Source organism: Myodes glareolus, chromosome 3 (genome assembly GCF_982192425.1).
Source record: "Myodes glareolus chromosome 3, mMyoGla1.1, whole genome shotgun sequence".
NCBI lineage: Eukaryota > Metazoa > Chordata > Mammalia > Rodentia > Cricetidae > Myodes > Myodes glareolus.
This window is the reverse complement of record NC_142028.1, coordinates 39,819,677-39,845,033: the sequence shown is the minus strand read 5'-3', so window position 1 is coordinate 39,845,033 and position 25,357 is coordinate 39,819,677. Positions and strand designations below refer to the sequence as shown.

At 37.8% G+C, this 25,357-nt stretch overlaps 1 protein-coding gene across 4 annotated transcripts in view; it reads left to right on the top strand.

Annotated features, from left to right (window-relative positions):
* Grm7 (glutamate metabotropic receptor 7) overlaps positions 1–25,357 on the top strand; it is an 866,857-nt gene that overhangs the window by 783,411 nt on the left and 58,089 nt on the right. For all 4 annotated transcript variants that reach the window (XM_048438534.3, XM_048438532.3, XM_048438533.3 and 1 more), the window contains exon 9: positions 21,903–22,149. In XM_048438534.3, coding sequence (XP_048294491.1) covers positions 21,903–22,149 — 247 coding nt within the window. The remainder of the gene's footprint in view (positions 1–21,902; positions 22,150–25,357) is intronic.

The window sequence follows — 25,357 nt, the reverse complement described above, 5'->3', positions numbered from 1 at the left end:
AGAGACTCTAATCAGAAAGGCTTTAAGGCGAGGAATGAGAAGCATGATAGAACCCAACTAATAGGAACGAGAAAGGAGGAGTTCTGGGGATGCACAGGAACAAGCAGAGAGGATTGGCAGAAAGATAAGGAAGAGGGAAGGGTAGGGAAAGAAGGTTAATCTAAGCCTAAAATGTTATAAAACCTACATTTTACTTACAAATACATAATATCCAATGATAATAAAGACAGAAAAAAAAGTAAGAATCCTCTTGTGTTTTAAATAAGGATGCCCTCTTTTCTTTTGTCAGTCAACTAAAAACTTAGCAAATGTTCACTGCTTTGTTATTGACCTTAATGTAAGAAACTTGACTTTCCTAGTGAATTATGTCCTCTTTAGGGAAACTCTTCTTGCACTGTAATTGTGGCTGGGAGGGAAGACTAGTCATAAGCTAATCAATTCTAATGATGATGTCAGAGGGAACAACCAATTCTGTCTGTGAAGCAGGTGAAGTTGGAATTTAGTATCCATGGGGTAGTCCAGACTCATCAGTGTAGGAGCTCTTGTTTCAGTACAAGAACCAGGCTGGAACAGTAGGAAACACTCTTCAATTAAGTTGAGTTTGGGGAAATAGTTTTATGTTATGTCTGCCCTTGTACTGATCCACAACCTATAGAACCATGACCTAGCCTGGGTGAACTGTGGAAATGAACACAATGGTATGTCTATATAATTCCCAACTTCATCTCCATCCCAAGGCATTCCTCCCAGCTGAAGTGAGAGTAGCTTGAGTGAGTATATAACTATATATACACACTGTAGAATTTAGGTGGTGGCTGGAAAGATGGATCCGTGGTGGAGACCACTCACTGTTCTTGCAGAAAACCCAAGTTTGTTGCCCAGCACCTACATGGCAGTCTACAACCATCTGTAGCTCCAGTTCCAAGGAATCTGACATGCTTTCTGACCTTCCTGAGTTACCAGGAACTCACATGGTGCACATACATACAGGTAAACACTCATCCACATAAAAATAATAAATATATAATGCTTAGATGTGTGTATAAAGTGGTAAGCCTTGGTAGGTATCCAAATAAATCTTCTTAATTAAGCTTGTTGCCTTTCTAATGAGATTAGAGAACCTAAGTGAGTTCCATGAAGGAAGAGAACATCACTCAGTGGTAGAGTACTTGACTAGTAAGTGTGAGGTCCTGGACTTTATTCCCTGCATTAAAACAAAGCAAAAACAAACAAAACTAAAGCAAAAACAAAAAAATCTGTCAGCCAATAGGAAAGAAATCTGCCAGATAATCCTTAAATTATACTTATTGAGTGGGAAAATTCTACAAAGTTGAGGAAGGAGATAGTTGTTTGAAACTTACCAATATAATTTGGGAAAAAAATGAAGATTAATTCCATAACATCACTCTTTGCCCACACAGCAGTTGTCAATAATATCTGTTCACTTCAATTCGTCCTACCAACTTGGTCAATGTGTGACATTTAATGAAAGCTAACTCCAGCAAGAGTTCTTAGCAGCTGGGTGTGTGACACTAACCCACAGTGAATTTTCAGAGAACCTGGGATGTTACACAGCAAGTCATGTGTGCCATCTGTAGAGAATGCTGTATAGCTGCTTCTACAGGAAGGCTTTTTTTGTCAAGAAAAGAAGCCATAAGTAACAAAAAACAACATAGTATTGTCTGTAGTATGGTCCACAAGAAAAGAAAATGTCAAATGAAATTATTCTGCAGTCCCTAGATTGTATTTCACTTGTATTCAATTTTAAGTCTGACCTCTTCCAACAATCCCCCATTCCTTCTGTGTTCACACGCATTTCTGCTTTTGTAGGAATGGTACACGGTGGGAAAAACACAAGCATGTTTTACAAGGCTAACATTAACATTGACAGGAGCACAGTGTTGAAGGTATTTGCTAACACTGTTTTTCAAATAGGGTCTTGCTCTGTAGCCTCAAACTCCAAATGCTCCCACAACCCTCATGCTAGTTTGGAGATATGCACCACTATTCCCAGTATTTCTTTGCATGTTTCTCACGTGAATTTTAACTTTTATGAAAACCCACTCATTGCATGATAAAAGCAATCCTGACTTCTTCAAGCCAATAGCTAAATATTCTCATTTTGAAATGCTCATATTTTTGTCTCTATATCTTCAACACCTGTTCTCCTGTAAACTGCAATTTGCTGATTTCTGGAAGCTTCTTGCATGATCAAAAGATTGAATATTGTTGCTTCCTTACTACTTGAGGGACATCATTTTTCAGACAAAAAAATTGTTTTACTAAAGTGAAAGGTGATGAACATGGGGCAGAAAAAGACGTTGGATAGAAGCAAGCAGCCCAATGCCCACTTAAAGATACATTTTTGACTGTAAAAAATTATTTTAAAATAATCACACAGGACTTCTCTCAGTGTGTTTCTCTCCTATCTCTCATCTCTGTCTCTCTCTCTGCCTCTCTGTCTCTGTCTCTCTGTCTCTCTGTCTCTCTCTGTCTCTGTCTCTCTCTCCCTCTCTCTCTCTCTCTCTCTCTCTCTCTCTCTCTCTCTCTCTCTCTCTCTCATGCATGCATGGTAGGAGGAGGAGAGAGAGAGAAAAAAGAAAGGAAAATTCCAGGACATATTAATTCTCCTCACAGAGTATACAATACATGCTATCTGAAAGGAAAATGTTCAGCTAGTGGAAGGCTTGTCTGCTCCAAATAGTGCATACCATTATGTAAGTGACTTGCCTGCTTTTGTTTAATGTTGATTGAAGGCCTGTGCGGCACATTGTATCATGGTTTATAAGCCAATAAAGTGGATTAATATCTAGGTGATGCCTTGGTAATCAGACCTCACAGAGACCAGAACAGAATGTACATTGATAATACGATGAGAAGGACTGACAATGTATGAGGATATCTCTCTTCCCATTTTCATCTCCCATCATATGTGTCCTCAGAGGAACATGCATTGCTAATGCTACAATAATTGTGCTAGGTACCAGGGCTAGGTAACACACTTTCTGATGGGAATAAAATAAAGGGAAGCATTTCCTTTTTAAACTAAAGAGAAAATAAAAACTAAATATATTTAAAAATAAAAATGCTAAAAGGCCATTAAATAAAAACATAGGCTTTAAATTGTAAAAGGTTTTGTCTCAATGTATCACCCCTAGATTAGTCTCATAGTACAAGATAAACTATAGTTTTACTGTCACCTTCTTAAGAAGATGATCAAATCGGGCATTGTCAATCAGTATATCAGCCTGCTACTGTGTCCCTCCAGACTTTGTGGACTTTGGTACCTGTAGGTACCATCCAGGAAGTGCTGCTGACAAATACATCTGACCTGAGTTTAACTAGGAGCCAATAAACAAATATAGATGGTGATACACTGGCCATAATCCGGGATCTTCCAAAGAACAACATCTTAATAGAGACATATTCATGAAAAAAAAACACAAAATACCACTGAGAAAAAATAAAATTGACAGTTTCAGAGAAACTCATAAGGTTTGACAGTCTATAACAGAGTTGGGTACATTCTGCAAATGTATTATAGATTTTATTTTTACAAGTCCTAAAAGAAAGGTACAGGCACATTCCCAGCAAGATAAATAAAACTTGTTCATAGAGATTGAAATATTAGTCACCCTGATTGCAAAGCAACAAGTTTTATGCAGCTATTGAATCCCTGACGAGGGTTTCATAAACATGTACAATTACTGTGAGTCAGCTTTTAACTATCATCTTAAAAAGTAGACTCAGGCAGTTGGAGGGGTTGTTAAGACTTAGAGTGCCTGCTGTTCTTCCAGTAGAGCAGAGATTTGCTCTCAGCACCTGAGAATATTACAACCACCTATGACTCCAATTCTGGAACATCCTATGTAATTTTCTGTCCTCTGTGGGCACATACACACTCTGGACACACACATACACATACAAAGAAAATAATTTTTAAAATTTTCTTTTGATCCACCATAACCTATTTTTCTTGATTATCAAAAAATGAAAACAAAAAGCATGGAAATTGTTCTCAATGGTGAATCTAGAGTTATAATTAAATCTGACATACAACCTTTATTCAATTGGGAACATGGGGAAAATCCTAAGAGGAAATTTTAGAACAAATAAAAGAAATCATCTTTGAGTTCTGTCGTAGAAGATATTATGAAATTATATGGAATTTCTCAGTTGTGCTACTGGTAACCAAAGTTGCATACAAAAGTATCCATTTCTCTAGGAAATGTATGTGGAAGTAAAGTGAGTTAACAGCTGTGATGTGTAACATTTGAATAATTTAGCACATGGAAAAACCAAAAGAGAGAACTACATCATGGCGGGGGATGGTCCTATGGTGATCTGTAGTATAGTAATGGAAGGAGATGCACACACCTCCTCTGTTTGTATAAACCTGAGTGCAACTTGGTAAAAGATAGATTTTGATCCCACTGAGAATTATGAGAAGAAGTCTGTTCTCGTGGGCTAATGACTGAGGTAGACTGCCTGTGCTCAGTACCTGCTCTCAGGGACTGTTGCTCATGCTCGGTTGGTCTTAGAGACAAGTACTGGGAAGGGAGTGATAAAATGCATTTTGGGAGCTCCTATTTTGACTCAAACCCCAATATGCATTAGGATTCTAAGTGATACTCTGAGTTGAGTTGGGTTTATGCAGAGGATAAATGAGGGAAGTTGATTGGCAGCAAGCCCAGGATCCTCCTAGTGAGCAGAAAGGAAGGAAGTAATACCAGCAGTTAGGAAGGAGGAGTAGGGAAACAATGCAGGCTCAATGTAGCACTGACACCCCACAGGGAGATCAGAAGCTGCACTGCAGAGCTATCTCCTCCTGATGCAAGACCCAGGATGGATGCTGCAACCTGCCTCTGGCTAGGAAACCTTAGATAAGATGAATGTCTTCAGCAAAAGCAGCTCCCAAGGAGGGCTGTTTGATGTCAGTCTTACTAGCTTCTGCAGGAATCTTCTGCCCTTAGTCCTGAAAGTATCCAGTCCATATTACAAAGCCCCTTGCTTCTACTATTATCCCATATGTAGTGTTAATAATTTTATAGCAGTCAGTCATGCATAATTGTTTATAATACTTATTCAACAGCTATCTTTTATTCTTAAATACAATATAGACATTCTTTGTTTATTAATTATTTCAAATTTTTTCTTCAAAACATAACTTAACATTCCCTAGCTCATCACAGCATGAAGTTTAGAAGTTACCCCCCCCAAAAAAAACAGAATAAATGTTAACTTGAGAAAACAAACAAGTATTGAAGGATGAAAGACTAAGCCAAGATAGAACATGGGCAAGTAAACGTTCATGAATTGTCCTTTCTAAATTCTCACAGCTACTAAGTGATAGAGCAGAATCTAGAATTCAAGTTTGCAAGACCTATGGACAATGTCTTCATGTCACTATCATGAGTAAATATATGGACAATATCGTCATGTCTCTATCATGTGTGAATAATGAGTCTCAGCAAGAACATAAGTACCTTCTTGCTCACCACAAAAGCAAGCACAGCTTGTCTCTAAACACCTCTTGTAGGCAAAGCTTGTGCAACTGCTCAACATTTGAAGCCAAGGGTGGGATGGTTTGATATAAAATATCCTGTAGCTAGGACACCTAAATAAACAGTCACACACAGATTTTCCAATGGTCAGTGCTTTAGATTATGGAACATTTCTATCTTATGTCATCTTAATCTTCTCTGGAAGGTAAGTGTTTCCCTCTCCTGTCACCTTGTCCCTTGAGTTCCTTCACTGGTATGTTTTTCAAAGCCTGAGACCATACCAAAGATTGCTGATCTTATTACCATCAGAAAATAAACTTGTTTTATAATCCTTGAGCCTCATTTTCCCTAGAAGACAAACTAGTCATCCTCATCTTTTGACAAATGGTCCTCCATGACCGAGATGCATTCTGTGTGACTGCAAAGAATCAGATCTTGGTGTTCAAGAGATGACTCAGCTGTTAAGAACGCTCATTGTTCAGTTTTAGCACTCACATTAAACAGCTCACAGTCGCTTACAACTTCAGTTTAGGGCATTCAGTCCCAATGGGCACCCACAGACATGGGTCTCAATCTCGTATAGTCATACATACATTTATATAAATAATAATTATCACAATAACAACAACAATAATAACAATAATAATGAAAATTACTAGCCCTTTCCTACCACAAGGATAGGGCTCCTTTTAACATCTCTTTATGCATTATTGTAGGCAAGCAATCAGTTCCTGCTTCCAAATTACCAAATGTTGCATCTATTTGTTGCATTTTATTTATGAGTTACATAGCTATTTGCTCACATACTTACTAGAAAATATGAATTTATATATAACATACACACTTTATATGCATTGTAAAGAGTAAGAATCTTCTATCATCTCCTCAAGAAATACTTAAGATTTGTTTGTTTTTCTCAGCACTAGCAGTTACAGCCTTGAAGGATGAAAAATTATACAGATGTATAGCCTACTCTCTTGTAAAATCAGGCTTTTAGTTGAAAGTGGGCATTGGTAGTAGAATGATCTTAGAGTCAAGAGATGTCAACTTTCATCTTAGCTCCGCTTACAAAAATGATCTATGGGTTAGAGAACATCTGAAATAATAGATTTGCAAGTGCCATACCTAAAAGGCATTAAATTTAGGAACAAAACTACTACAAATACATTTCCATAATAGAAAGAAACATTTTCATTCACTGTGGTTCTTTTAACTGTTCCTTCCTTGCTAATTTTTTAAATTGAGATCTTTATAGAATTCTCTCAAAAATATTGCTTAAGGTTTCCTGACTGATAGCTCTACCCCTGGTATCATGAAGCTGAAATCATAGTGGAAAGATAGAAGAGACAAATGGGTACATAAATACAATGACATCTACTGGTTGTATTGTGTCCCATGAATAAAAACAATCTGTTGCTTTGGGAGACAATCACAAGAAAAAAAATTGGTAATGAGGTCATGGAAAGTCTTAGATAAAATGAGTGCATAGACTTTGAATCCCCTCAAAAGAATTAGTGTAATAGCACATATAAGTGACTTTTCCTAAAAAGCATTGATCCTCACTCGTGTTCACAAGGAAACTAAAAGCCAGGTACAAACTATCTAATGTTTCTAGTAATTGTCCTCAGTTTACCGTCATCTTAGCTTCGAGGGATATTAAGACTAATCTGTGTGACAAGGGACAGGAATTACAACCAAGAATGACTGAAGGACAGAACAGCTCTCCAATGAAAGCAGGGGCCTATAATGGGCAGGATATGACTCATTCAAGGGACTTGGAGCAAGGAAGAAAATGCAGAAAGGAAACTAATAGAATTCTCTAAACATGCTTAAGGATTTTTTTTTCTTTACCTGACACATGACAGAAATTGAATAATTATTGCAGGAGAGGCATTATGGCCCTCAGTCTTGTGGTTTCTAAAATGAACAAGACTTGGAGAAAGTTCTGCCTCAAGGATCCTTCAAGGGTTCTAGGAGAAGCCTGCAGAAGTGATGCAGTGGGCAATAGAGCTTGATGCACAGTCCTGACGACCAGAGTTTGCATTAGAGAACCCATGGACAAGCAGGGCATCCAGTTTAGAACTGTAACTCCAGTTCCAAGTTGAACTAAAACAAGAGGCTCACTCAGTTTGGTTGCCTCACTGACTAGTTGAGAAAACACAAGTTCTAGGTTCCAGGAGAATTCCTACTTCAAACGGTAAAAGCTAAGAGCAATAGAGGAGAACACTGAACATTTTCTTCTTTTCTTTGTGCACATAGCGCAAGTATTTGTACATATACTCTCATATACACGTGTGCAAATAGGTTAAGGTTTCTATTGCTATTATAAAATACCATGACCAAAAAGACCTTGGGGAGGAAAGGCTTTACTTCATCTTACACACTAGAGTTCATCGTGAAGGGGAGTCAGCCATAACTCAAGTGATACACCTAGAGGCAGGGACTAAAACGGGGAGCACGGAAGAAGAGTGCTTACTGGCTTACTTCTCATGGCTTGCTCAGCTTACCTTCTTAGACACTTCATAACAGCCTTTCCAGGGGTGGCACCACCCACAATGGGCTGGGCCTATCCAAATCAATCATTAATCAAGGAAACATTCCACACTTCCTACAGACTTGCCTATAAACTTATATAGGCATTTTCACAGTTGAAGTTCCTGGCTTGTATCAAGTCGACAGACAAATGAACAAACCAGTAGCTACAAGTATTCTCCATTATGCTGGTTACCTTAGACTGGTTTCTCTCTGCCCACCTGGTCCCACTCACTAGCTCCTGAAGCTACTTCATAGCTTTCCCACTTAGGAAATAAACACTCTGAGGCTTAATATTAGTTATATACCCTTTGGTCTATTAGCTCAGGCTTCTTATGAAGTAACTCTTGCATATTAAATTAATCCATTTCTATTAATCTATGTATCACCACGAGGCTGTGGTCTACTGATAAGGTTCTGGTCCTTCTCCTTCGGCAGCTACATGGTGTCTCCCTGACTCCACCTACTTTCTCTCTATATCTCTATTCAGATTTCCCTCCTGACTTTACTTTGCTAAGTCATTGGCCAAAACAGTTTTATTCATTAATCAATAAAAGAAACAAACATACAGAAGGACATCCCACATCACAAACCTAACCACTACAATAAATAGTTAAATAAGCAAACCTTTAAAATAAACAGGAGTCTAGGAAAGTAGAGGAAGATTTGGGAGTTGACAAAAAAGTCCATATCTCAGGCTTTCAGATGAAGTAGTAAGAAATCAATGGCCTTTTAGCATTGTATGATTTAGGTAGCAGCAGGGATCATGGATATTAACATGACCTCAGGTGACTGCATAGATGTCCAGTCTGTGTTGCCTTAGAAGCCAGGTTGATGGCCTCAACCAGTACTGCTCCCAGAGAACATGCTGAGGTCCATGGTGTGTGCTGAAGCCAGAGGCCATGAGAATGTCCATGGTCTTTGCTCTCACCAAAAACCATGTGGAAGCCCATGATCCATGATCCCTCTGACTGGAAAGGACAAGGAAGCTACTTTTGCAATGATATGACTGCAGACTCACAGTTGTGGAGGGACATAGAAGGCTTCTGTGATAATCCCTACTCCCTAAAAAGTAACAGCTTAGGCAGAAAACCATTGAAGAGAACTCTCAAAAAATGGGATAGGAATGCTGAAGTGCAGCTCTCCACAATTGATGGCTTCTGGTAAGGGAACAGGTCTGGGAAAGAACTCAGTTTTCTTTCTTTCTTTCTTTCTTTCTTTCTTTCTTTCTTTCTTTCTTTCTCTCTCTCTCTCTCTCTCTCTCTCTCTCTCTCTTTCTTCTTCTTCTTCTTCTTCTTCTTCTTCTTCTTCTTCTTCTTCTTCTTCTTCTTCTTCTTCTTCTTCTTCTTCTTCTTCTTCTTCTTCTTCTTCTTCTTTCTTTTTCCCCCCCGAGACAGGGTTTCTCTGTGTTGCTTTGGAGCCAGTCCTGGAACTAGTTTCTGTAGACCAGGCTGGTATCGAACTCACAGAGATCCTCCTGCCTCTGCCTTCTGAATGCTGGGATTAAAGGTGTACGCCTCCACTGCCTGGCCCAAACTCAGTTTTCTTTAAGGGGCTGATCACTAAGAGTTTGTTCATACTCTAGGGAGTATATGGGTAGCACAATTTGAATTTGCTTTTTCTTTTCTCATTCTTCTTCTTTTGTGGGGGAAGTACAGGTCTGGTAGGACTGGGAAGTAAGTGTGATCAGGGTACATGCTGAGAAATTCCCAAATAATCAATAAAAATATTATACTGGGAAAAACATCTGCATAATCTATCAATTCAAATAAATGGAAAAGGAAAAAGAGTCTTGGGAAGGCAAGATCAAATCCATGAAGCCCTCATCCCTATTCTTCGGTTGCCCAGACCCTCTCTCTGTACCTTTGGGTGGCATGGGTGACTGGTCCCTGTCATATCTTAGAGAGCCAATAAATCCTTTTAGAGACACCTACTGCATGAATCTTTAATTGAAATTTCCCAGACCCAAACTACCTCATAGATGCAAACTTTGATGGAAATGTGGCACATTAGAACACACTGGCATCTCAAAAGAGCAACTCAGAAAAGCTGGGTGAAAGTTATTGATATCATTGACTTTCTTGTAGATGCAGCTAGAGGCCCTGACTATTTGGAATATCACACCTCCTACTCCAAATAGTCAGAACTTCCAGCTCCATCTACAAGAATGTCACCTCTTTGGCCAGCACCAGTATTCACAGGGCATGGAGATGCAGATGCAATATAGAAGTTGAAGAGAGGAGGAAGATGCCCCAAAACAATGCAGAATTATCAACAAAAACTGAAGGGTGTTACTAATGAGGTGGCAAAAGAAAACTGGGGTGACCAATGACCAAAATTTTGCAAGTTTAACTGAAAGCCATTGCCACTAGATTTGAGGACAGAGAAATTAGAATATACTTTGTTTCTATGAGAATCTCACAGTGACTTCTTGCAGTGATTTTCCTGAGTTTAATTGTGTAAGCACTGTGCATTTCCAGTTTCAAACACATGAAATATGCATGAGGAATGCTACGGGAAGTTGATCTTTAACCCTTTTAATGACTTCAGTATTTTCATCTGATGCTTGTTTTGTTTTATTTTCCTTAGAACTCTAATGATGACACTGAATCTCAGCCAGCTTGGCCTCCTTTGCGCTTATGAAAATGGAGCAGCTCCCTATGTCTTTAGAAAGTGAATATACTAAGCACAGATTATATATTTTCACAACCCAGTGGTTGCCTTACAGGGTAACACAGCACATCTTCGTATCACCCCCAAGGTATTTCCCAATGTTAAAGAAACCAGACTGTTTGCATCATACGGCAGAATGGGATATAGCCTCATGAAGAAAAGGCTGTTAGGTTCCGTCTGGGTGAATGTGGCTGGAGAGTGAAAGGGAACTGATGAAATCTGACAGAAGTGTGTCTCTCCAGGCTTATGGTGGGGGAAATGCTGTGCCCTTTGTATGTTAAATCACTGCCAGGCAGAGACCTAACATTTTCTGTGCTTCAAGCCAGCAGGAGGGGTAAATAACCTTTTCAGTAGCACAACACAGCAGTATTGGATACATAAAAGAATGACACTGCTATTTCACATTAGAAGTTGAACATATTTTAAAATCAAAACTGAGAGTTAGGACTCTGATAAAGGAGAGAAATTCTGTGTACATGAATGTATGCCTGGAAGTATGCTGGAGTATATGTTTCTCTGCCTGTGTGTGTGTATGCTCAAGTGTGTCCAAGAGTGCTTACAAGTATGCATGTATAAGGGTATACAAGTGTATATATCTACATATGTGTATATACATTTGTGTGTATGTGTTGATATATGCATATATGTGCATGCTTCTGTGTATTCAAGTGTGTTTATGTATATGAATGTATGTGTGCATATATATGCGTATATGTATTTATGTGTGTTTGAGTGTATATGTATGTAAGTATGTGAATGTGCTCATGTGAATACATATTTGATTATATGTCAATGTGTCTTTATGTGTATCAATGCATTTGGGTATATGTGCATACGTATGTTTGTGCTTTTGAGTATGTTTGTCTGTGTGTATATTTGTGTGTAAGTTAGTATTTGTGTATTTATGTTTGCTTTGTTCATGTGTATGGAGACATCTATGTATCTCTATATGTGTTTATATGAATATGCATATGTGTATAATTTTCAGTAATATGTTTGCCTATTCATGTGTTCATGTGCTTATATATGTGTATTCATGAATAAAGATATGTATGTGTATATGAGTATGTGCATGCATTTGTGTACATTTCTTTGGTCATTTGTGTAACTCTATTAAAATGAGTATATGCTTATGTGTATGTTTGGACATGGGTATATGAGTACAATTTTTTCATACATGAACCTACCTGCATATGTTCATGTGTTAACATGTACCTATATATGATCACAGTGTGTATTATGTGCATTTGGTACCTATGTATACACATGTGTACGTGTGTATTTATGTGTTCATGTTTGTAGGTAAGTATGTATGTAAGGGTATATGCACATGTATATGTGTGTTGATATGTATGTGCATGCAGGCTGGACTTGTCCATGTACAGCACAGTAAGAATTAGCTTTTCTAGGAGTTGGTCTTGAATCAGTCCTAGAGGATAAGAATAGCCTGGCAAGAGCAACAAGAAACTTTCCCCAGGATATAGCCAACTGGATGAAGGGCATCTTTGGTTTTGCTTTGTGGGAGAAGAGCCAGCATCAGAGGAAAGCACAGGCACATATGTAATTCTAGCATGAGCAAAACCATTGGTCTCCTGCTTCACAACCGGTTTGCACCTGCCATATAGGTAAAGGAATTCTGTGTGGACTAAGCATCATGTCTGCTGCTCCAAGATAACAAATGGGAAAAGTAAAACAAATGTGAAGCCAGGACTTGCCCAGTGATCAATCTAATGACTCTACCTATCCTAGGCGGTCTGCTTAAATATACTTTGAGCAAGGTAGAAAGTTAGCAAGGATTTGAAGGGGAAGAAATCTTGTAGGTTATAAGACTATCTCTTCTATAAATGCCACTTACATTTCTCAGGCAACTACCCCATGCCACCCACTGTGTGAACACTTTTCACGTGAATTCCTTCATTCTTCTCGACTGTTGAGAACAGTTTCCATAAGACAGCAGAAGGAGACAGAGTTTACATCAGACCCTCTAGCAGCACACATGGGTTGAAATCTTTACTTTCTTGCTTGTTTGCTCAAGCTGAAGCAGCTTTCTCATAGATGCCCTCAACAACTAAAAACCAAGGGCTATGGTCAGTTTTAACAACAAACACCCTCTTTTCTTTAAAGAAACATACTCCCACTCCTTAAATCCCAGCACGTGGGAGACAGTGGCAGGTGAATCTCTGAGTTTGAAGCAAACTTGGTCTACAGAGTGAGTTCCAGGACAGTCAAGGCTACACAGAGAAACACTATCTCCAAAAACCAAAAAAACGAAAGTCAAAACCCTGACTGCTCTTAGGGATGGAGAGGGAGGAGGAGAGGGAGTGGGGGGAGTGGGAGGGTGTTGGGAGGAGGGGCGGAAATGGAAACTTTTATAATTTAATAAAATAAAAAAAGCAAAACAAACAAAAAACCTTACACACTTTTTAAAAAGGTCTTTTCCTCGTTACATTCTAGAGCCTTCTATAACCAGGTGTTATTTCACACGTAAGGAAGACCCTCAGTGTGTCAAACCTTGGGACTGACAAGAGAAGCTACCTGTGAGCCATTTGTCCCCTTTCGTGTCGTATGGCGTCGTTTGTTTCTGAATGTATGACCACTTTAACTTGGCATCAGGGGTACAAGTATTAAAGATTGAAAAAACCTGTTTTGACTGCTAAGAACTTTTATTTCAAATTAGCCCCATGAATATTTCAAATATCTGCCAGGTAATGGTGCATCATCTTCACAGGGACAGCGTCAAGAAGCATTTTCATTTCTATTACACAAGCTCTCAGCCGGGAGAAGCATTTGAAGCTCCTCCAGCCACCTGAAGACTCCCATAAAGCTCTTTCATCCCAATTCTCTGCCGGCACCTGGGAACAGACAAAATTGACTTTTTTTTTTTTTTTTTTTTACAAAATAGTCAATGACAGGTGAAACAGGGATTTGAGTAAACTTCCAGACAAACTAGAAGTAAATTTAATACAGTCCTCTCAAAACAACGTGTTATTCACTGGATTCTTTCAAGCTGTATTAAGAACGTATGAAAAAAGAACAGGCAGAATTTAATGTATCAGACAATAAATCTGACTGTGATATTAACATTCTTATCAAGTGCTCATTACCTGCTTGGCACTATTCTATACCTTTTCCGTGGCCACATCATTTGAACCAAGCAACAGTCTTACAACACAGCAATCTTCAATCTTCACAATAGTAATAAGAGTACTGATACACACTCATAAGAGAAAATATGGACTAGGGATGAAGAGAACAATGCTGGATGCTGAAGAATCTTTTCATACTAAATTATTGATTCAAATGCAGAAACTTTCCATTAATCAGATTCGTTTTTAATGAATTCATACTCAGTGATGGACATTTTATTGATTATATAATCAGTCCTGCCTAAAAATGGCATATGTATTTTTAAGGAATTACCTTTGGTGGCAATAGTGTACCTTGTAAGCCACAGGAAAAATGGAAAGATTGTGTAACCACTGGCATCATCAATCACACTCACACCCACCCACCCATGTCCCACACACACATGCACATGAGACAAAGGGCAAGAAAGAGATAGAGATAGAGAGAGAGAGAGAGAGAGAGAGAGAGAGAGAGAGAATTAAAACAGTTTATAAATGCGTAGATAATGAATTTAGTTTAAGAAATGCCTGATAAACTTATAAATATTTCAACCAATGTGATGCTTTATCTCATTAAAATTAACTTCAACTTTTTCATGGAAATGGATAACAGGAGATGGGTATTTGTAGGTGACATTGAGGCTGTGGAAGACAGTAGCTGTGTATATCTGAAGCAGGCACCTGTGTGCACCTTTTATGTAGTCCCCTTACAGCTTGGCTCAGCTAGGTGGGGCTTTGTAATAAGCTTTCTCATTAAACTATCTTAGACATTCAACCCATAAATCATGACACAGAGACTTAATATTAATTATGAAAGCTTGCCCTTAGCTTAGGATTTTTCCAACTCTCTCTTATAACTTAAATTAGCCTCTTTTTATTAATTTCCATTCAACCACATGGTTTGGTTACCTCTCTTCTGTACTGTATGTCTGATTTGTTTCATGTCTCTTTCCCAGAGTTCTCCTCTCTCTTCCTCTCTGCAAACAAATGTTAACAGAGGTTTCTATCTGGCCCTATCCCACACCTGTTCAGTCCCAAAGAAACACACGGAGGCCTACATTAATTATAAACTGGTTGACCTATTAGCTCAGGCTTCTTATTAATTAACTCTTGCATCTTACATTAACAAAAAGTTTTTGTCTGTGTTAGCCACATGGCTTGGTACCTTTTTATCAGTGAGGCATTCTCATCTTGCATCCTTTGCATCTGGGTGACAACTGTAGACTGAGCCTTTCCTCTTCCCAGAATTCTCCCATTCTGGACTCCCTGCCTATACTTCCTGCCTGACTACTGGCCAATAAGTGTTTTATTAAACCAATACAAGTGGGAAATCTTTACAAGGTATAAGAACATTGCCCTATAGCATTTCCTCATTTTTTTTTCAAACAAGAACTTTGAATCTAATTTCTCCTATGTTCAGGTTTTTTTCCTGACCATTATCCATAACAACTTGTAACCAACATTCTAAACAAAGACAAACATCTATGATCCACTTTTTTGGAATGTGGGTGTAGGTTTCTAGGTTACTTCCTGCTGATTGGGGGCTCTGGTAATCTCATAGGGACCTAAAGAAAATTTAGGATTATGGTCAAGTCCTGATAAAATATCCTGTGAGACTTAATCATCTCAACTAACAGTCTTGAGGCTGGGTATTGAACTCAGAGAAAACTCCATTCATATCAGAGATTTTTCAAAGGGTCTTGGTCTATCAAACCACATTAGTTTGGAATTAATCCACAGGTTCTCATCCTCTATGGAAACAAAAGAAGAACTTCTTTTCAAAAACAGCATATCCTTAAACAGAAATTTTAGAGTTAAAATACCTTTAAACTACATATGTTGGTTTAGCTTAGCAGTCCCCAGAATCAAATATCTTTCTGTAATCAAAAAATTCAAAGAAAACACGATAATATACATAATCCATACTCTCTGTGTAAATTCTATCTTTATGTGGCTTAGTTTCCTTTTCTCCTTCAATCTCTGACTGCATTCTTTCTCTTTAAAAACTCTGTTTTGTTTTATTAAAACTATTTTTTATAACTGTCTATACTCTTTTTCTTCTCTCTCCCAAGTCTACATACATATATCTAACACTGTGACCCATTTAAAAGTATTTTACATCTAAATCTGTCTTTATTGCATATCTGTAATTATTCTTTGACTAGGAGAGCTTTTTTTTTTTTAATGCCAAGAAGACAGGTTTAGGACCAACTCTCTGGTTCTGCCTGTTGATGCTGCTCAGTCCAATGTGGTAGAGGCATGTTCGCCACCTCTGAGAGCCATGCACGCTGCCCCAGTTCCAGGGTCACAGCAGGTCTATGTTGCCATTAAGCAACCAGTAGCATGTTGCTCACAAACCCCATTTAAGTGCTCAGCCACCTTAAAGAGCCAGTGTTCCTGCTGCCAGCATGAACCAGGAAGCTGCTGTTTCTTAACTGCATGGCTTTTTCTGCTAATGCTGTATCAAGAAGATGCTGCCAACAAACAAAGACTATCTAAAAAATGTGGCTACTAAGCAGCCGTGCTTGGCTCCCATTTTTGTGGGTCTAGAAGTACTCTTTTTTTTAAAGCTTTTTTTTAAGTCTTATGTAGATCCATGCCCCAGACAGTGAGCACCAATCTGTTGACAGAGGCTGCTCATTCGTTTCCAGCTGTCTAGAGCCAAAATAACCACAGAAACTGTATTTATTAAAACACTGCTTAGCTTATTAGCTTATGCATATTTCTAACTAGCTCTTATGTCTTAAAGTAACCCATTTCTATCATTCTGTATATCACCATGTGGCTGTGACTTACTGGGTAAAGTTAGAGTGTCTGCCTCCTGTGGTGGCTACATGGCATCTCATTGACTCCTCTATCTGTTTGGAATTCCTGCCTTGCCCTATTCTGCACTGCAATAGGCCCAAAGCAGTTTCTTTATTAACCAATGGTATTCACAGAATACGGAGGAGAATCTGACATCACCTCCCCTTTTCTGTCTAAATAAAAAGAAAGATTTTAACTTTAACAAATCAAGATTACAAACAAGTTATCAAGCAAGAATTATAGCTACAATATTTATATCCACTTTATATTTTATCATAACTAAGGAAAATTCTAACTATCTATTCTTCATCTCCATCAAAGTCCCCAGAAGGATATAATAATACCTTAGTTAACAGGAAATGTATTGTAAGCAACTTCCAAAACTCTAGAATTGACAGAGACATCTTGCTGCCTGGACAGTCACCCAAAGTTCTTCTGCAATGTTTCAGCATTCATCTTCAGCCTATAGGTGCATAACATCTGGCAGACTTTCCCATGAAGCATGAAATTTGAGAGACAGTTCTACCTATGCTGGCAGTTTGTCAGTCACTTTCTTCTGTATCCTGCAGAATGTCTGGCAGACTCTTTCATGAAGCAAGAACCCTGAAGGACTGCTTCACTTTTAGGCAAATCCAGCAGTCATTTTTCTGTGTCCTGCATGTCCAGTTTGTACAGCATAACAATCAAGCAGTCCAGGCAAGAGCAGTTTCTTGCCCAATGAAACCCATAAGGAATCCCTTTGATGCTCATCATTGAAGATGGGTATTGCCAGGAGTAGATGTGTCTTATTATCATGAAAAGTAAAGTTCTTTAAAACATTTTAAATGACATACTCCTTAGGTCTTTGAAAGGTTTGAAAATTATGTATCTAACTGAAATATATCTCTGTACATCTAGAAAACCTAACTAACATGACTACAAGCTGAACTATTATAGGTGATTATTCATTAACTTCTATTTCTCAATTATACATTACATTTTTAAATGAACTTCACAAGCACAATACCTTAATCAAGAGCAAAGTATACATATGAAAATTGACTTTACATTTGAATTGATAAACCAAGATCCATACCAACGCAAAGTAGTCATCTCTATAGAACATTCCCTTTTAAATGTAAATAAAAATTTATAAACAATATTTGGGAATTTGGACATAGTTCTTCCAGACTGCTTCCTGCTTTTTGTTGGACAAAGAAATTTTAGGGGTTTATGAAGACCTTTCAGCGGGGTCTTGTTCCACTGATTCCCCTCTGTGTTCTGTGGAAATCACTGGCTAATAAAGAAGCTGCTTAACAGGGTCTATTACAGATTTTGTTATGTATATTCTGATTGCTCTGCTTCTGCTATTATCATCCAGTTCCTGATAGCAGAAAGTGTGTCTGTCATACTTGAAACCTAGCATCTAAGCCAGAGCAGGCACACAGCGGTGTCTCAGTGAAATATTTTTCTTGATGTGGTATTGAAAAAGACGCCTCACAAATAGTGGACCTAAGAAACAGAACAGTGAATACACAGCACATAAGGCGTCTCCTAAGTTAGGGGTTTGATATCAGTAAATTGTTTCAAACCCTATTCTAATAGAGTGATGTTAATGAAGACTCACATGTACAAATACACTGCAGTTTGTTTTATAGTTATTGTTGAAGACAATTGCAGTGAAAATGAAACACTTTGATAAATCTCTAAATCAGAAATTTTTCTCAATGGCTCTGGTCTTTCCTCTTTCTCTAAGTCCTGTTTTCTCAAATCTCTTAATGTTTTTGAGGCATATTAAGAATATCATAATTCTCATAGCTGCAAGTCTGCTTAGCCTTGCAGCTATTCACAGCTTGCTTGGAAACATCCCGAGCTTGTCTTCAACCAATCTGACTCTAAAACTTTAACAAAGCAGCTGGCAATTTTCTCATGTGATAGAACCGTCTCTTGGAAATTGCAATGTTCTTTCCACCTGGTGGGAAAGAAGCTGCAAGATTCCGGAAGATACAGGATCTGAAGAGGCCTAGGAATCTCAGAAAGTTAAAAGTTTTATAAGGACCATTCCCAAGGCCATTGCTTAGGTGATTCTCCCTTAGGTGGAACTGCAAGAGGGACAGGAAGCTGGGCAGGGTCTGCAGTCATCATTCATGCTTGAGTAAACTTTTCTGAGGTGATTCTTGTAAGTAGTTCCAAAAAGCTTTCTAACTTATCAAGGTGGACTTGGGTGGAATCTTTTTTCTTTGAACTATCCTTGGTGCCTTATCTGGGTTAAATAGATGGGGTTTTGTTTGTTTTGTTTTTCAGATTTTTCTGGGGGGGGGTACCTCAATAGCTCATGAGTACAGGAAGTATTTTGTGTTAAATGAATAGTATTTCGATTCTATGACAATTTTCTTCTTTTCATGGAGAAACACAAAGCTTTGATTAAAATGGCATTTTAATGTGATTAGTGGGAGATATTGAGCTTCAGTTAAAGACAGGCTGAACACTGAAATTTTACAAATTCTTAAAATACCAAAAACAGGAAGTCAACTAACAGTGGTATGCTAATCTCTAGAGTAGTGAAGACATCATATGATACTGTACTAATAGAACTAGGAGGGAAGATGCATGTAGTGCATCTAGCTGTGCGTCTAGCTGAGTTTTGCCTGACACTGAGTTATCTCTAAATGTGTGCATTGTTATCAGGCATGTTTTCTGCTATCTTTCCGTCTGCTTAAGAAGGAATAGCATGGACTCTTGTAGATACTCAAACCTAAACATCACATATATTCTTATGTTTCAAAAAACCTGAAAGTGGCTAAAGAGGAAGTGTTTTCCAAAAATCCCTTTCACTGCAAATTAAAGTGGCAGGAGGTAAGGATTAGCAGCAGAATTCTGGGGGCTAGTTGCTTCCTGGGTTCCTACTGAGTTCTTTGCTCCTCATTCATTATCTTGATCTCCACCTGATGATGTAGGAGTTGCTACTATCTTCGTCTTAGAATTAGTAAAATAGAAAAATCAAGAGAATCCATAGACCAGTGAGTGTTATGTATGTCATGTATGAATCTTCGGAAAAACAGCTGTAAACAATTTACACAGGCCTTGGCTTGCTTTGCTCTCCATTTGTGAATGTGAGGAAAGCAACTTCCAACCCAGCAGCTGAAGCTGGGCTCTGGAAATGTATTTAGATTGATGATACATGCATTAATGTGGAAATTTTAAGGCAGACTCTCAGTTAACCATAGTAGGATTAGGCTAAAGAAGAAGCAGTAAGAAAAGAGGTTGGGCTACTTGTACATGAGCACTTACTCTCTCTTGAAAGGACCGATCCAGGGTTACTAATTCATTTATTTGACTAAATTCATCAACTAATCATAAGAAAGTAGTATTAACTACTTAAGGTTGGAAAAGATGGTGCATTACACGATAAGCATCCTGTGAACTAAAGACCAACATGATATTAAAAGTGTTGCAAATTATGTTGCTCAAAGTAAGTACTAAATATGATATCAAAATGCAAGCTTGAGGCTTAAAAGCATATCTTCCATGCTATGGTGTCAACAACTTGGCTCAATTTCTGAAATCTCATTTTGATCTCTACAGACTTGTATATGTAGGAAAGGTATAGCCTGAACCTTCTCATGTATGTGCTGCCATACTTCCTATTTAACCTTCTTATTTCCAGAGATGGAATCCAGGGCTTTGTGTATACAAAGCAAGATGGAAAGATCTCATGGTATTTTGATTAGAAATACTAAAATTTGGCTTAGGTCTGATGGAAATATTTATACTTTTAAAGAATGACCACATGACACCTGAAGCATAGCTAGAAAAGAATTGCCAAGCAAGTTATTCTAGCCATCATATATCTATGCAGTATCCTACTCTTGTCTATCAGGTACAGAATAATGCCTCTAGAAGGGATCTAACTTCTCAGTACCTATAGTGGAGATGGGGACAGTCTAAAATCAAAGAAGTAAGAATATAATTATAAGTAAGTAGTGATTTCAGTACAGGAAACTGTCCTTTGAGATGTGTAAGTAAAGAGATGATGGGTGAGAACAGCCCAGGGAAAATGACTTATGAAGCAAAGGAGAAGCAGGCCAGGTAGAAGCAAACAAACTTACATACAAAGAAGCCATGAAAATATTCCATGGTTGAATGAACAAAGTCTATGCAAGATTTGAAAGACAGTCCATAAGGATGAATCATCAGGAAGGTAGAACTCAGAGAGTTTGGGGTAATGGTAGGAACTTCGTCTGAAAATGTAGTCAGGTACAGTCCATGTAGAATCATGTAGATTCCTAGTGGAGTCTAACAAGTAGGTAGGGTTGTGAACCACTGCAGTTGGATTGGACGTAAGGACTGCACTGAAGCAAAAGGCAAGGGCCACCAGTTGCCCAGTCTAACCTAGTATTTAGAACCCATGCATAAATAAGAAATATATGATTTCTAAGGAGCTCTAGGTTATAGGAGGATACATCATAATCATAGATATACATGACATTTATGGATCTACTTTACAGACTGCATGAATCCACATACCCTTCACCTTTTTACCAAGACAATGTTCTACACATTGGACAGAAAATGATTTCTTAATCTGGTTGAATATCCCAGAAAACTCAAATCTATGGTGATGAGAGTATGTTACCATCCAAACTATAAATTACATAATGGCAGAATGAGGTATTATCATTCACTTAACAATTTACCAATGTGAACAGAGTCAAAAATCATCACTATATACTGATAACTTGACTTTTACGCTTTATAAAACACATAGAAGCCAAAATGTCTTACTTTTCTGCGAAACTAGATCACTAATCTATAGATTTGGAAAAGTTATAGTGTGTTACAAAAAAACATACAAAAGAAACACTTATGGATGGAAGTAATTTTCAAATAACATCTCTGAAACTCTGCAGAGGAAGTCACATAATTAGCTTTTTGTTTGGGAGTTTAAAATAATAAGTAACTTTTACTCACAATTACAGATTATTGTGATTTACTATAATTTATGTTTTCAAATTTATCATTGTCACTAAGTGTAATTTAAGTCTGATAAAAATTGTACTCTGAACATCAGACTTGAAGATTTCTATGCATAAGGTTTTATCCAAAGTTTTAAGCTTAAGCTCTGAAATGGATATATAGCCAATTGTCTTCCTTTTTAGCAGAAGGTCGTTGGGATCGCTGTTTTTCTCCTAGCCATCATCAGTTCATGATACCGCCTTAAGTATTCACTCCCCCTCTGTGACCATTGTATTTGTAATAGTGCCTTGTGTGTTGTGTCTCCTAGCTCTACATACAAACTACCACGCTTACAATCTCCATGAACCTAAGTGCGTCGGTGGCGTTGGGGATGCTATACATGCCGAAAGTGTACATCATCATTTTCCATCCTGAACTCAACGTCCAGAAGCGGAAGCGAAGTTTCAAGGCCGTAGTCACAGCAGCCACCATGTCATCCAGGCTGTCACACAAACCCAGTGACAGGCCCAACGGGGAGGCAAAGACAGAACTCTGTGAAAACGTAGACCCAAACAGTAAGTAACTCTTTTGTCATCTCTCCATCCTACATGAGAAAATTCTAGAAAACGTGATGTGTGTGGCTGCTCTCTGGAGTAAGCACACCTTGTGGATGGTTTGCCCTGATGGATGGTAACTTTTCCTCATCTGATTTTGATTTATTGCTGCTGCCATTTTCTTGGTAGAAAGCTTTTCAGAGTTCTGCCTCCTCTTCTCCTTTTCTTGTCTCTTTATCCTTTGCTCCAGAAACATCCAGTGGGAATAAACATGCCTATCAGGGTTCCTTTATCAGACCCTTCCACTAGGAGAGTGACTTTTATTCTTAATAGTCAGATGGTCTACAGCGTTACCTGCGAAGGACCTATAACATGATGGGCATAGGACACCACATAAATAATACTGTATCAATTCAGATGGTAGCTGCATAAAATTCTAAATAGCCATTTTTTACTAACAGTGTGGTAGTAAATACAGATTTCAGATTAAAAACCCTAGTAGTAGGGTTTGCATTCCAGGAATATTTTAATCAGTTCAGATGCTGGCTTTCATGGTAGTAATTTCTGTTTTCAAAATCAAAAAGATTTCAGATTTCCCATGAAGCCATTCAAAACACACTGCTTTTAAATTATGAACTATTCTTACCATACTCATACTTGCAAGCAGACAGACAGAAACTCAATAAGCCAGAGAACTTAGTTTTAATGAATACTGGACAAAGACTCATGATCCTGTCACTTCTTCATTTATGAATGGATATACAAATATTGGGAAACACTTTCAACATAAGTAAGGGCTTCACTCAAAATTTCAAGAGAAAAGATTATATGGTGAGACTGGAGGAGGAAGAAAATTGTCCCCAAAAGAAAGAAGAAGCAGGATGAATACGTAAGCTCTACCATGCCTCCAGAGCAATTGGCTAATGAGAGCTGGCAAGAGCACACCAGGGTGCACTGTCTGACCTTCAAGGTGAGATAGGAAGCACCTTGGAGTGGAGACAGACTGGGTTCAAATCCAAGACTCTCCACTCAGCACCATGTGTCTGAGAACCATGGAACTTTTCTAAGGCTCAGTATCTTTTTGTATACTATGGAAGTAATATTACCTATGTCACAAACATGTTATAAAATATTTGCCTAGCAAATTTTACGTCTTCTGAATGCCAATGGATTCTATTCCTGAAGAGGCAAAGAAAGAACTTTTAAAAGTTCATTTCCAAGTGGTCAGGTAGATGTGATAGTGCAATTAAAGGCAGACTAAATGCCCTGAGATGAAACTGAACCATTAAAGTTAATATTTCTATGATCATATGTATGCCTATAGTTATAATTATATTCATACTGATCAAGTTGTTTAGCTCAATTTCTATAGCTATTTACAAAAAACTTTGATCAAATTTTCATTTCATGTAAACTTTACCCATTCTCTAGTGCAATAATAATTTTTAATCATATATGTAAATTCACATATGCCCAAACACACAAATGTAATAAGATTTTTCCCCAAGTCAGTAAACAGGACAATTGTAAGCCTTTTCCTTGTATTTTTATTTTAAAAATGAACAAATATGAATTTATGAACAGTAGTCAACTAATCCTATAATACTTAAGAATTAATATTTTTACTATAGTTAATTTTTATGTTCATATCAATGCTTTTTGAGTGTTTGGTTAGTTTCTAAAATGCAAATATTAACATTAATACTAACACTGCATAAGTCACTTTTAAAGTACGTATAAGAAACTTTATATGAAAGAGCTTGCATTTATTCTGCATAGCAACTCAATGGAGAAGATAAATAGGGAGCTTCTGTGATATGGCAAAAGTCACGCACCTACTTAATATTCAGGGTTGAATTAACCCAGTAATACTCCTAACCTGTGCTTGCTTCTCTTTGCTACTGTGTGTCCTGAAACTTAACAAGCTGAACAAATTCCCAATGTATAAATCACTCTTTTGGCTACCTTACTTGGTAATATAGTTTATATAAAAATAATAATAAATAATAAAACAATTATTGATGGTGGTGGTACTGATGTTAGTACTGCTGGTGGTGTTGCTAGTGGTAATGGCAGTGGTGGTGGTATTTTGAGGGGAGCTCTTTGCTGAAACATGTTGTGCTATAAATATATGACTGCTTATAGTATTGTCTACAGAGAGTACTAACCTAAGTTTAGAGAAAGCTGTCCAGGTACAAACCTTATCATACTAACTCCAAAATTCAAATATTGTAGTACCAATTGGAATCATTGCAATAATCCCACTGGGAACTCATTGGACATCGATCATTAATTTTTTTAACTGTGTTGTTGTTCTGGTATCAATGGAGTCATAACAAATATTCCAGAAAAAAAAAGTAGAAATATGAAAGGAATGTGGAATAGTACAATTAAATACAGTGTTTGCCTCTCAACCAGTCTGAAAGATGCTTGAAATTATTTTCTTCTGGTATTGTGGATCCACTGCCCTAAAACGCCACAAAGAATATTCAGAAATTGGCTAAACCACAGGAGGATATTCACATACCTCCAAAAATTGAAGTGTCTGAAGATCCAGCTTTTCCAGAGCATTGAGTTACCCCTGTTGCTTCCAAGTCATCCAACAGCACTGTTAGCAGGCAACAGTGTGCTCTGAAGCTCTGTTGTCTAATACAACCAACATAAATCCCAGTGTCTCTCAAGCACCTGAAAGCACAGCTTTCCAAATGAAAGAATGAATCTTGTTTTTATTTGACTTTGTTTCACATAAGTAGGCAGCTGGAGCTGTAAGTACTACACTGAACATCACAGATCTGGAAATCTGGTGTATTATTGCAAGTGTTTATTCTTGGGCTGTCCAGTCTGAGTCCATAGCGGAGACTAGCTCTGGCATATTAGCATTTCACTAGTAGAGAAAATTTAAGTCAATGAAAATAGACAAGAATGTTCTGATGCTGTGAAATGTTGCCAAAATATCGTATTATGTTGAAAACTAAGAAGGTCTCAAATTCTTCTCCCAAATCTAAATTTTGGCAATGGAGAGACAGGAAATATTTGCTTAATTTAAGATATCTGATAAAAGTTATAAACAATAAATACACTTTCCAAAGAGGAAGTGTTTTTGTTTAAGGTGGTGGAAGATATGTAAGAAGACAGGCCAGTTTATAGTGTGAACTTCACAGTAATTAATGGACCAGAAATGCTCTCCAATTCATCTTTGCTGTGAACACTTCGTGTGAATGTATCTCAG